At 40.3% G+C, this 14,056-nt stretch overlaps 1 protein-coding gene across 3 annotated transcripts in view; it reads left to right on the top strand.

Annotated features, from left to right (window-relative positions):
- The window catches only part of UBE4A (ubiquitination factor E4A), a 42,769-nt gene that overhangs the window by 13,872 nt on the left and 14,841 nt on the right, over window positions 1-14,056 (top strand). For all 3 annotated transcript variants that reach the window (XM_027563597.1, XM_027563599.1, XM_027563598.1), the window contains 11 exons: window positions 606-779; window positions 1,390-1,502; window positions 2,943-3,095; window positions 3,595-3,754; window positions 3,974-4,176; window positions 4,511-4,702; window positions 5,645-5,978; window positions 7,034-7,154; window positions 8,928-9,232; window positions 10,796-10,928; window positions 12,260-12,447. In XM_027563597.1, the coding sequence (XP_027419398.1) occupies window positions 606-779; window positions 1,390-1,502; window positions 2,943-3,095; window positions 3,595-3,754; window positions 3,974-4,176; window positions 4,511-4,702; window positions 5,645-5,978; window positions 7,034-7,154; window positions 8,928-9,232; window positions 10,796-10,928; window positions 12,260-12,447 (2,076 nt within the window). The remainder of the gene's footprint in view (window positions 1-605; window positions 780-1,389; window positions 1,503-2,942; window positions 3,096-3,594; window positions 3,755-3,973; window positions 4,177-4,510; window positions 4,703-5,644; window positions 5,979-7,033; window positions 7,155-8,927; window positions 9,233-10,795; window positions 10,929-12,259; window positions 12,448-14,056) is intronic.

The raw sequence follows: 14,056 nt of genomic DNA, 5'->3' as shown, positions 1-14,056 counted from the left end.
ATGGTGACTGTAGTTAACAATACTGTATTACATGAGTGTTTGAACGTTGCTAAGAAAGTAGATCTTAAAAGTTCTTACCATAAGAAAAAAAATTGTAGCTATTTATGGTGACATAGGGGCTTCCCAGGTGGCGCTAGTGTAAAAAATCTACCTGCCAACGCAGGAGACACAAGAGGACGTGGGTTCAGTCCCTGGGTTGGGAAGATCTCCTGAGGGAGGGCATGGCAACCCACTCCAGTACTCTTGTCTGCAGAATCTCATGGACAGAGGAACCTGACGGGCTACACAGTCCATGGGGTCACAAAGAGTTGGACACAACTGAAGTGACTTAGCAAACACGCACGTACCGTGACAGATGTTAACCTGATTTATCGTGGTGATCATTTAACAATGTATACAAATATTGTAATGTTGTACACCTGGAATGAATATATGTCAATGATACCTTAATTAAAAAAAAAAACAAGATGTTGACTGACTTGAGATGTTCACTAATAAGTTAACATCCAAAATTAACCTCCCCCACTTGGTGACATTTATCATGTATACTTGGTTTTCTCTTAAAGAGAGGATTGTAACTGTTAATGACTTACATTTTCTGGCAGATGAACTCCCAGCCAGCCCAGATGACTCGGATAATAGTGTGTCAGAGAGCCTGGATGAATTTGATTACTCTGTGGCTGAGATCAGCCGCTCATTCCGTTCACAGCAGGAAATATGTGAGCAACTCAACATCAATCACATGATCCAAAGGATCTTCCTCATCACTCTGGACAACAGTGAGTTACAGATTTGCAGCCAGTGGATTCACTACTCTGCCTTTCCTGCTTGGGCTAAGGATTCAGTCTTAGAAACTTACTGTATCTGATGGTTAAACAAACCCACCAAACTCCCAGGAACACAGGGTTTATTTATATTTTCCAGGAAGCTTTTGTTAAAGCAGTATTTTGACACACATACAACTTTCATTTCTGTTTTGATTCTGACTGGACCGTGTAGCTTCTGCTGCCTTTTCTACTTTAAAAAGGGTGATGGGCATGGTAGCCAAGTCTGTTTTCTTCTCAGAGGTGATCTAAACATTTTGATGCAAGCCCCAAGAAGATTTAGATAATGTTTCCCCTCTGTGCGCTGTCTGTAGTTAAACCCCCAAACTACTCCTGATGTCTGGGATTTACTCTTTAAATGTCATGATGTTAGGTTTATAACAAAGCACGTGCTCTTTGGGGTCGGGGTGGGGGGGTTAAATCTGTAGATACTGTTCTGTGTGTCAAGATCACTCTGATATTACCTGAGTCACACTTCGGATTCGAGAGAAATGCTGTCAAGATCAGTTGTCTGTGTAAGGCAGAAGCATTATTCTTAACCTGTCAGACTAAAACCATTTCTCAGGTGACCCAAGCCTGAAAAGTGGGAATGGCATCCCCAGCCGGTGTGTGTATTTGGAAGAAATGGCAGTAGACCTGGAAGATCAAGACTGGCTTGATATGAACAACGTAGAGCAGGTACCATTCTTCCATTCCTTACATGTGCCTTCAGTAAAAATGAGCCATGCAGCTGAATTCTGCTCTCCATTCTCCAACCATGGCTTTCTTAGCTCTGTCTCTTACACTGTCTGTGTTGTCCCTCTTTTGGATGTGCTCATCTACCCATGGTCCCATGTCCAAATCTACCCATCCTGCAAGACACAGTTAACAAGTCATCCCGTTTACAAAGTTTCACCAGGTATAAGTTGTTATTTTCTCTCTGGGCACTTACAGTAATCTCTTGCATCTCTTATAAGAATTGTCTCTTTCCATCCCAAGTTGTGGCTTTTCTATGTACCTCTCTTCTCTCTCCCATAGACACTTAACTTATTGAGGCCAAGGCCCCTCTCTTTCTTTATATCTTTTTCAAAATCAAAACTACATTCTACCTTACAAGTGCTTAATTAATATTAAATGGATGAAAGTTTAGTAGGGAAGACACTTGACAACTTGTAGTTTAACTTCATACGTTTAAACTGTCTATATAAAGTCTGAATGAAATCAGCAATCATGAAGAGTAGTAGATTTCACATATAAGTTTAATCTCTCATTCTCCACACTATTCAACAAATATTCTTTTAATGCTTACTCTGTGCTTGGGGCTATGCTAGACACTTAAGCTTGCTTTAGGATAATGATATAAACAATTAAATTTGTATACATAATTTCTTTTAATTGAGGGATAATTGCCTTACAATGTTGTGTTGGTTTCTGCTATACGACAGTATGAATCATCTGTAAGTATTATATACATATATCCCCTTCCTCTTGAGCCTTCTCACCAACCCTCCGCATCCCACCTCTCTGAAACTGAGCTGAACTCCCTGTGTTACACAGCAGCTTCCACTAGCGTTTTATTTCACACACGGCAGTATTATGTTAGTACTACTCTCTCAATTCACCCCACTTTCCCCTTCCCTCCCCTGTGTCCACAAGTTCATTCTCTATGTCTGCATCTATACTCCTGCCCTTTTTTCCCTTTTACATTCTGTGATTCTCATAATTACCTGTGTCAAAATTATCTTTTATGTCTTGATGTTCTAAAACTAACTTTGCAGTGGACAGGGATGGAGGCAGATAAATCAGGAGTTTGCAATTAACAGATACACACTACTGTATACAAAATAGATAAACAACAGAGACCAACTGTATAGCACAGGGAACTACATTCAATATCTTATAATACCTATAATAGAAAAGAATCTGAAAAAGAATAGATATGTATGTGTGTGTGTAACTAAATCACTTTCCTGTACACCTGAAACTAACACATTGTAAATCAACTATACTTCAGTAAAAAAATAAAATGTAAAAATAAATAAAAATTTAAAAATTATTTATGTAAAACAAAAATGTAATGCAAAGTTACATTAACTTTGCAGTGATTTAGTATTCTCATTTATTTATTTTTCCTAATAGGCTGTCTTCACTCGCTTATTACTTCAAGATCCAGGCAACCACTTGATTAACATGACTTCTTCTACAACATTGAATCTCTCTGCTGATCGAGATGCAGGGGAGAAGCACATTTTTTGTTACCTTTATTCCTGCTTTCAAAGAGCCAAGGAAGAGGTAAAGGAATCATTGCCATTAAGTACTCTTGGGTATGATGTAACCCAGAGGATTGGATCAGTGTCTTTTATATTAATTTGTATACATCACAGTGTATCTGAAACTGGATATCAGAGGTCCTGTTAGTTTGTTTTCTGAAGTTTTAATCTCTTCTTTTCTGTGGCTTGGGGTCTTCCCATTCCCCAGTTAACAAATGCCTCTTATTATTCTTTCTACAAATGTCTTTAAAAAATCACACCTTTATAAAAAAAAAAAATCTGATAAATTCATTTCTACTGAGGTGTGTATAACAGAGTAGACTAAGCTTGATCACTTCCAGCAATAGAATTTCTAAGAGGTGATTCCTTAACCCAAGGAATGAACTCTCATGGCTTTTCAAGCATCCATACCAAAGCCCTATTGTTTTGAGACACAGTGTCTTTCCCCTTCTGTTTGCTGTATCTGCCTTTGTGCCAGGTCACAGAGCTAGCATCTTCCCTCTCTTTGTTGCTGTTTCCAGATTACCAAAGTTCCAGAGAACCTGCTACCCTTTGCAGTACAGTGCAGGAACCTCACTGTGTCCAATACCCGAACAGTCCTCCTCACCCCAGAGATCTATGTTGACCAAAACATCCACGAGCAGCTGGTAGATTTGATGGTGGAAGCCATCCTAGGAGGCCGTGAGTACATAAGCAAGATCTGTGAGCGTCTGCATTTGATTTCTGTAACATTCCTCTGATTGCATTAAAAAGCCTCAGAGGCACTATGGTTCCAGCATAAATGAATAAAATGGGTTTCAATACCAGTAGAATTATCAAAAGTTCAGCAAAGTAAAGAGTTGTGTGTAAAGGCATATAGAAATTCCTTTGGCCTCCTCTCTCTTGTTTGTCTTCCATCAGATTTTGAAAGTGTAGCTGAGTTTCTGGATGAGGTCATCGAAGCTTTGATACTAGATGAGGAAGTTCGAACATTTCCAGAAGTCATGATTCCAGTGTTTGACATTTTATCGAGCCGAATCAAAGATCTAGAACTCTGCCAGATTCTACTGTACGCGTATCTGGACATTCTTCTCTATTTCACTAAGCAGAAGGATATGGCCAAGGTAGGTCTGAAAGTTCACATGTGTTCAGTTGAGTTGGAAGCTTATGCTTCCCTGTCCTGAGGGCACTGTAATATTACCTATTGTATAAGAAAGGTACATTGGTTGTTACATAGTCTTTTTTTGTTTTGTTTTGTTTTGGCTATGCTATGTGGCTTGTGGGATCTTAGTTCCCCAATCAGGGATCGAACCCACGTCCCCTGCATTGGCAGATCCTTAACCACTGGACCACCAGGGAAGTCCTGGTTGCTGTATAGTCCTAACTCTTTGAAGCTCTCTCACCCCATCACTTACCTCATCATACAGACAATTGACTAGGACTTGTCTTTTCCTACAGGTTTTTGTAGACTACATTCAGCCCAAGGATCCAAGTAATGGACAGATGTACCAGAAGACCTTGCTAGGAGTAATCTTGAATATCTCCTGCTTATTAAAGACACCGGGAGTCATAGAAAATCATGGCTACTTCCTGAACCCATCTCGTTCCAGTCCCCAGGAGATCAAAGTACAAGAGGCCAACATTCATCAGGTGGAGCTATTTCCTGGTGCATTCCAGTCCCCAATCTCTTAAGTATTGTTTCCTCAGGAAGCAAATGCAGACAAGGCTACTTGAGCCTTTTGGGAAAGCAGATTGATCTGGGTGACTCTCTACGTAATCGTGTAAAGAAATGGCCCTCTTTTTAGCGTGCGCTAAGAGCAGAGGACAGACCCTTGTTTGGTTCAGAATGAGCTGCTACTATTCTTTGCCCTGTGTTGTAGCACAGTCACCTGCTCTCAATTCTCATTTTCCTCACCAAGGTATTTCTTAAAACTTCAGGTCCTAAAATCTTCTGAATGAACTCCAGCTTAAAAGCCAAATCGTTTTCCTTTTCCTCCTTTCCCCTGTGTCATCTCTGTTTGGGCTTCCTAGCATAAATTATATGGTATAAGTCTGGCCAACATACGGCAATCAGTGGTTGAACTGGGGGCAGTTTAAATCTGCCATCATCACACCTTTCTAAAGCAGAGGTTGGCAAATTATAGCAGTGGTCAAATCCAGCCTGCCGCCTTTTTTTGTAAGTAGTTGTATTGAACCTAGACATATTTCTGTGTATTGTTTATGGCTTGACTTTATGCCGCAGTGGTAGAGTTGAATAGGTGCTACAGAGACCATATGGCATGCAAAGCCAAAAATAGTTATCATCTGGCCTTCAGAAGAGAAAGTTTACCAGCCCCTACTCTGCCCCTACTCTAAAGCTATGTAAATGCTAGCTGTAGTTTGGCAGCTCATCAGGAAGACTTACACATGCCCAGAATTATTATTACTTTTTTAAAATCAGAATGGTGGGGGGCAGGGTAAGGCACAGGGAGAGTAAGGGAAAGATCAGGATTCATGTATTTTTGGAAATTGCCAGTGGCTAAGGTTTGAGAGTAACAAATATTAGGATTGTGCAACTGGAATGTTCTGTGGTTGTGTTTTCTGGTTAAACAGTTCATGGCTCGGTACCATGAAAAGATCTACCAGATGCTGAAGAACCTACTCCAGCTCTCTCCAGAAACCAAACACTGTATCTTGTCCTGGCTCGGAAACTGTTTGCATGCAAACGCAGGCCGCACCAAGATTTGGGCCAATCAGATGCCAGAAATCTTCTTCCAAATGTATGCCTCGGATGCCTTCTTTCTGAATCTGGGTGCTGCTCTCCTGAAGCTATGCCAGCCATTTTGCAAACCCAGATCCTCTCGGCTCCTCACCTTTAATCCTACTTACTGTGCCCTGAAGGAGTTGAATGATGAAGAACGAAAAATTAAAAATGTACACATGAGAGGTAGGGGGGAGCTGGTCTTCTCAAAACTGTGTGTGTGTAACATAAGGCCTTCACTTCCATATCCTTTTCCACAAAGGTCCCTCATTCTCAAAGAAGATAAGGCAAAAAGAAAAGCCATTATAAATTTTTAAAAGGCAGACTTTTAAAAACTGATAGTTTTAGATGTTATGCTTTACTGAGACCTTCTCTCTGAATTTGGCAGACTTGGATATTCACTCATTCATTCATTCTTAGGAAAATGAATAAAGGACAGTCCCTGTCCTTTTTGAACTCAAAGGCTCCAAAAGGAGGCAGATATGTTAACAGATCATCATAATACGGTCTAGGGCTAGGAATCCAGAGAAGGGAGTAAATGATGAATTCTGCAGAAGGTGGAGGTCTTCATAGTTGAGTCTTGAAAAATGTGTTGGGTTTATCAAGCAAAGGAATCCCTTTTATAGAGGAAATAACTGTGAAGGTACAGAGCTGTGAAACAACTAAGAACAGTGGGAAGCTCCACATGGCTAGAACATGGGGTAGCTGGGGGAAGGGGTATGGAAACTGGCAGGAAATAAGCCTGGGGAGAAAGAATGTTGAAGCCAAATTGGAGAAAACTCAAATAATACAGAGAAGTGAAAAGAAGGAAATAAACCACTCTTAGTTCTACCACTGAGAATGAATCACTCTTAATTATTATGTACTTCCTCCCAGTTTTTTAGCTCTTCTAATTATAAAAATAACACATGCTCAAAAGCAAATAATCTTATATACAAAAAAGCACAAAATAGTAACAAATGATTACCTATCTCCTGGAAAAATCTACAGTGCTGTCTATCATTCCTTTTAATATTTGGTGATTTCATGACCAAGCTAAAAAGATTTAACTGCATTGCTATAGACAGAAGCTAAAAGACATTTTTAGACCAAGAGAGTAGGAATGTTACAAGATCTGTTTTTAAGAAGATATTACTCAGTTCACTGGAAGCAGGATGGAAGTTGAACTAGAATAAGGGGACACTGGAGCCAAGATAGATGTCTATGGCAAGACATTTACTCTTCCTTTTCATTTCTTTGAGGTTTGGACAAAGAGACCTGTTTGATTCCAGCTGTACAGGAGCCAAAGTTTCCCCAGAACTACAACCTTGTAACAGAGAACCTTGTCCTGACAGAGTACACCTTGTACTTGGGATTTCACAGGTAGCTCCTCTGATGTCATTAGGAAAGAACTGTTTGGTTGTGTTGATATCAGAAGGTTAAAAGTGAGTATTATAATAATCTCACTTTATTCTGAAGGCTTACATTAGGATCTAAAAGGAAAAGGCATTATACGCATTAATCTGTGTCTAGATCAACTGGCTTTATCCATGTACCTTGAATTTATTTTACATTTTTGACCTGTTAAGCTTTTTTATTAAAGATACAGTATATTATATAAATATAGTGTAAAGATACACTATATATTTCTTTTGATCTGCACATTTTTAAATCACTATCTTCCTTTTGTCATCCCCACAAGTGGAATTTTCCTTTAATATTTCACATTCTGCTCTTCAATTTTCATTACTTACTATGCCTGATGAAAAAAGAGAAAGCTTTATTCTGTGGTATAGAGAGACAAAATTGACAAAAAGAAGTGTTTTAAGAGATTTCAGAACGATTATAAAAATCTGTGTATCAAAGAGGATTCTGGATGTGTGAAAATTTGAAAGCTAAGGTGTGTAACTTCCGAAAATGGTCTGGTTCTGGCTAACCGCATGTCGTTCTATGATTTTTTTTTCCCTGCTCTGATTTAGCTGAATTTGACGAACATTTTATAAATAAGGGGGAAAATAGCTACTCACTCATAGTTATAGCCTATAGGAAGGCATATTGAGGACAGCAATTTTTAATGCCTTTTTGGGAAACTTAAAATGACATAGCATTTTTCAAAGCTCATCAGATTTTTCAAAAAATGAAATTATATCTTTACTAGAGATTACTTTCTGTCTCTGTCATTGATATTTTAAATGAGACAGTAGATAACAACTTACCATGTATTTATTAACCTATTAAAACGGAAAGTGAAAGTCATCTAGTTTCTCATTATTGGCTAGCTAACACTAGACATCATCCACGGGGCCAGAGAGAATGAGTTTGGACTGTACACGCAGACACAACTCTCCATGACATTGAACTCTGGGTCTTCCTTTCATTAGAGAACATTTGGATGACCATTTTTGAAGAATCATTTAATTTTTATTGACCATCCGAGAACTGGAAGCTGCTGTTAGGTTGCATTCCAGGTGGCTTCTGGTTTACATGTGGTCATTGCTAATCTGGGACGTGCCTGGTGGCTCAATCTGTAAAGAATCTGCCTGCAGTGCAGGAGACCTGGGTTTGATCCCTGGGTCAGGAAGATCCCCTGGAGAAGGAAATGGTAACCCACTCCAGTATTCTTGCCTGGGAAATCCCAAGGACAGAGAAGCCTTGCAGACCTCATTCCATGGGGTTGCAGAAGTCGGACACAACTTAGTGACTAAACCACTACTACCATCACCACCACTGCTAATCTGGACTCCATTCTCACCAGCTTTAGTTCTCTACTAACCATGAAAAGACTGTCCATATACCCACATCCAACTACAATCATTGCCCTTGGGTGGTGTCAAACTATCTTGTACCTTGTCTAATCATTATATATCGTACATAATAAAAGCCCAGTCTACACCCTGCTCAGCCAAGCCACTATTCTTTGGATAGTGCATTTCAGCCAAAGGCAACTAACTATATGTTGAATAACATTTTTCCAGTGCTCTGTTCCCAGCCCGATCCTGTCAGTAACTTTTGTGATATCTGTGTCATCACAACTGCAGCCCTACATCCTAAAAGGGAAGAATAAATACGTGAGGATTTGTTTTTCAGAAACAGTCTGTACTCAGCCATCTGTGTGTGAGCCTTCTGACCCAGTCTCTTCTGCTTTCTTGAGGGCAGGTTGCATGATCAGATGGTAAAAATCAACCAGAATCTGCATCGGCTGCAGGTAGCCTGGCGGGACGCTCAGCAAAGTTCCAGCCCTGCTGCTGACAACCTCCGGGAGCAGTTTGAACGACTGATGACCGTCTATCTTTCTACCAAGACGGCCATGACTGAGCCACAGATGCTACAAAACTGCCTAAACTTGCAGGTGTCCATGGCTGTTCTCCTGGTTCAGCTGGCCATAGGCAACGAGGGCTCACAGCTGATGGAGCTGACTTTTCCTTTGCCAGATGGCTACAGTTCTTTGGCTTACGTGCCAGGTGAGCTGGCTGTCCCTTGGGAACTTCCTATTTATAGCCATCTGAGTTTAACTGGGTCACTTTGAAAGTATAATACACAAAATATCCTACCTTAGCTATCATTCAGCTGTTTTTGGAGAAACAACTCAAACTCGTAGATAATGTCTGTGGTCAGAGCCTGGGAGAACTGACAGCTGGTTCCTCAGTTATGTTGCCACTGCTCTGCAGATCAGAAAATAGTCTTCAGAGGGTGAAGTGCAGTCAGGGTTTTCTGAGCTGTTAGTTTCTATCATTAATATAGTTTGTCATTCAACTTATAAATTTATCTGTCTAACCCTCCCCCCTGTGCTAGTCTTTAGGGGAAAAAAGTCATCTCCTCTTGGTTAACCCAGAACGGAGAGTGTGTATGTCTGTTATATTGGTTGAGAGGTCAGCAGATATTGTCCATCAAATTTAGGTTACATTTTTTTTCTTTAATTTTTATTTTATCTTGGAATATAGTTGATTTACAATATTGTGTTGGTTCCAGGTGTACAGCAAAGTGATTCAGTTATATATATACATACATACATTCTTCTTCAGATTTTTTTTCCATATAATTGGAAAATTTGAGAAATTTCCTGTGCTATAGTAGGTCCTTGTTGACCTACTGTATAGCACAGGACCTATACAGTATGTCCTACATACATATAGTAGTATGTATGTGTTAATCCCAAACTCCTCATTTATCCGCTTGCACTTCTTTTCCCCTTGGTACAGGTTACATGCTTTTAATCCCTGTACTAGTCATTTATTGCTGAGTAACAGATTACCCCAAACATAGCAACTTCAAACAACAAACATTATTACACACAGTTCCCTCAGGTCAGCAATCCAGGATCAGCTTAGCTACATGGTCCAAGTTGCAGCCAGGCTATCCACCAGGGCCATAGGAATCTGAAGACTTGACCAGGGCTGGAGGATCTGCTTACAAGCCGTCATGTGGTTGCTGGCAGATCGCAGTTGCTTGCTGGCTTCTTTTCCAGGCCACACAGGACTCTCTTTAGTAACTATTCATGGTATGGCAGCTGTCGTCTCTCAGATCAGGGGAAAAAATGGAAGCTGTAGGCTTTTATAACCTAATTATGGAAATGACATGCCATCATCTGGAGTAGTGGAGGAGGAGATATACAAGGGCATAAATACAAGAAGGCTAGGATCAGTGGAGCACCCCAGAGACTGATGACCATAGTCATCTAATGTTTTCATCTCTATTCAAGATTCTTCATCTGAAGGGTTATTTTAACTCACAGTTAACCTTGAGTGTGGAAATACATATCCATCAGTGTACTTTCTTAAACTGCACTGGTATGTTAACGTTTTATATCTCTACTGTTCTTCAATTTACTTGGATAAAACTAAAAATTGCCTTACATTCAAAGGAGATTCTGCATTTTTTTTAACTTATCATCCTTCCTAGTACCTGTAAAACATTTGGGGTTCTTGTAAACCTTCACTAAGTAGAGTAAAAGAGAAGAATATAAATATTGCTTAATACAGAGAGTCAGATGTTTGGCTAATTCCAGTGAAAATTTTCTTTCTCAGAATTTTTTGCAGATAACTTGGGTGATTTCCTCATTTTTCTCCGACGCTTTGCCGATGACATCTTGGAGACATCGGCAGATTCCTTGGAACATGTCCTTCATTTTATCACCATTTTCACTGGAAGCATAGAAAGGTGAAGTGCTGAAAGCGTGGCTCTGTCACAGTGCAGAGCTGTGAAACATTCAGAAGACTTCTAAGCCAAGAAATAAACAAGCCTGACTCATAAGGGGTTGCCTTCAGAAGTTGTGTTAACATTAATGAATCACCTGACTATCCTTATGAGTAGCCCAAAATCCCATACTTGAGAGGCATAATAAACAAAGGACTTTGCCCACAGAGAATTTGAACCTGCATATAAGGTACCAGATGGGAATTCCCCTGCTAGTCCCTGGTTAAAATACTTAACCTTCATGCCAGAGAACTTGCCAGGCGCTGATGATCTTCTAATATCTGATAACAAAGTTTGCTCTACAGTCCTGAATTGGATGAGCAGTAAACTTGGGTAAATGCTCTCTGATCTCAAGACTTACATTCACAGCTTCTAGTCCTCTTTCCCGGAGAAGGCGATGGCACACCACTCCAGTACTCTTGCCTGGAAAATCCCATGGACGGAGGAGCCTGGTAGGCTGCAGTCCATGGAGTCAACAAGAGTCGGACATGACTGAGTGACTTCACTTTCACTTTTCACTTTCATGCATTGGAGAAGGAAATGGCAACCCACTCCAGTGTTCTTGCCTGGAGAATCCCAGGGACGGGGGAGCCTGGTGGGCTGCCGTCTATGGGGTCGCACAGAGTCGGACACGACTGAAGCGACTTAGCAGCAGCAGCAGCAGCAGTCCTCTTTCCCAAAGGAAGATGCTCACTGACTTCCTGTAGAGTTGCTTCTCTGATTTCCTGGTGGTGGTAGACCAAAGGAAACAATGTGTACGTAAGTGAGAATTTTCTGCACAGAGCCACAGTCCCCTGAGCCGTGTCGGGGAGATGTAGATAGAACCCACTCCTCCACTGAACTGAACGGGCCTAGTGAGAAATTCTAAACCAACAAGTGTTAGGCACACCTGGTATGCATTGTAAATAATGTAGAATAATTAATTATATCCTGGTCCTTACCCCCAGAAAGCCTGGAAAGGCAAGTTTATCCCAGGTGAAGCTGTCAGAGAATAGTAAACAGTAAGTAATACATTATTAAAGAGAAATAAACAGAAAGGCAAAGCATTAAATAAAAACTTACATACTCACCCTCATGATTGGTAAGCTGTGATCTTAAGAACTGAATGGTATACTCTGCATATCCCCAAGAAAGTGACAGACTCAAAACTGCTCAGTACTGTTTTCTCCTGTAACTCTCTCTACAGATATTATATGATGATATGATGTTTTGATTCCTCATGTGGAGAAAAACAAGTTATAAATTTGGGAGTAAAGTTTTCTGCTTGCTCAGTTTGCTTTCTGTCCTATTCATAGGATGAAGAATCCCCACCTAAGGGCCAAACTGGCTGAGGTGTTGGAAGCAGTGATGCCCCACATGGATCAGACCCCAAATCCTTTAGTATCCAGTGTCTTCCACCGGAAACGTGTGTTCTGCAACTTTCCCTATGCATCCCACCTTGCAGAAGCTCTCATCAAGGTCTTTGTGGACATTGAGTTTACAGGTAAAGCAATCTAGAACCAAGAAGCTAATGCATTGCTTAATCAGTTTTTAAATGGAAAATACCATAAGCCATCATTTACTGAATATCTACCATGTGCTACCTGATGCTAAGTGCTTTTTTCACAGTGTTTCCTTGTCACCACCTTGTCAAAATTTCCTTGTCAAAAATACAGGAAAGTTTTACTGTATTATCCCTGTTTCCCTGTGAAGACATGGATACTTAAAAAAGATTATTTGTTTATGTCATACAACTAAGTGGTAGAATCAGATCTATCTCACTTTAAAAAAGAAAGACATATACTCTTAATAACTTTACTGTATTTTTTGATGGACTTCCCTGGTGGCTCAGACAGTAAAGTGTCCGCCTACAATGTGGGAGACCAGGTTTGATCCCTGGGTTGGGAAGATTCCCCCTGGAGAAGGAAATGGCAACCCACTCCAGTACTCTTGCCTAGAAAATCCCATGGATGGAGAATCCTGGTAGTCTACAGTCCATGGGGTCGCAAAGAGTCGGACACGACTGATGGCTGTCCAGTTAAAACCTGAGTCTGTATATTTTTCTTGCCTCAAAATGACAGAATGGTGAAGAGTAAGACAGTGTACTGATTGACGTATTCTTTTACCTTGTCCAGACAGTCTTAACTCACCTAGTTTGTTAGATTAAGAATAACAGCAGGAAACATTGCCTAATTTCTCTCATGGCCTTTTGAGCTCTAACCTTGAGATGCTGTGTTTGAGTTAAGCATTACCCCATCTCAAGCAGTAAACAAGATAGCAAAGCAGTTATTTAAGACCCCTTTAAAGGGAGTGTCCTACCATCTGGTGATAAATACAGTTAACATTAAAGAGAGATTTAGCATTTTACTGACTGCTTTTCTGTATTAGAATTTGGACTTCGTTACTTGCTCACCTCTGAGACTTCGTTTCCTCATTTATAAAATGGGGTTGAAGTGATGATTGAGATAGTATATGTAAATTTTAATTTTATATATATACATATATATATATATATATAAGAAGTTTCACAGTGAACATTGCAATTATTTTATGGCCACTACAACTCTTTGGTTGTAATACTAGAGGATGAATTATAAAATAATTATTTATTTGGCTCCTCAGGGTCTTAGTTGTGGCTTGCAGGATCTTCAGTCTTTGTTGTGGCGTGTGGAATCTTTAGTTGCAGCACGAAAACTCTTAACTGAGGCATGTGGGATCTAGTTCCCTGACCAAGGAATGAACCTGGGCTCCCTGCCTTGGGAATGCAGAGTCTTAGCAGTGGGCCACCAGGGAAATCCCGAGGGTGAATTATAATAACTTTTATTTTCTGAGAAAATAGAAGTTGAAAAAGATTTAAGAGACTTGCATTAAGTGGACCCAGAAGGAAAACCGAAGTCTTCTGACTCCAAATCCCACACTCCTCCTTTATTATTATGACCCAGCCTGTAGAGCTCTAGTGGTACCTTTGGCATGTCAAAAGCTGTACAAGCCTCAGATTTTCAGCTCCTGGCCTGATTTTTCAGAGTAATCAGGACCCAGTTGGCCCCAGAGCTGGGATGTTATCCATGAAGAATGTGGGGATTACTTAGTGGCCCATGCTGCACGTGGCTGTC

The sequence above is a fragment of the Bos indicus x Bos taurus genome, chromosome 15, assembly GCF_003369695.1.
Source record: "Bos indicus x Bos taurus breed Angus x Brahman F1 hybrid chromosome 15, Bos_hybrid_MaternalHap_v2.0, whole genome shotgun sequence".
NCBI classification, from domain to species: Eukaryota; Metazoa; Chordata; class Mammalia; order Artiodactyla; family Bovidae; genus Bos; species Bos indicus x Bos taurus.
Note: the sequence above shows the minus strand (reverse complement) of the source record. Positions and strands in the feature narration are given on the sequence as shown.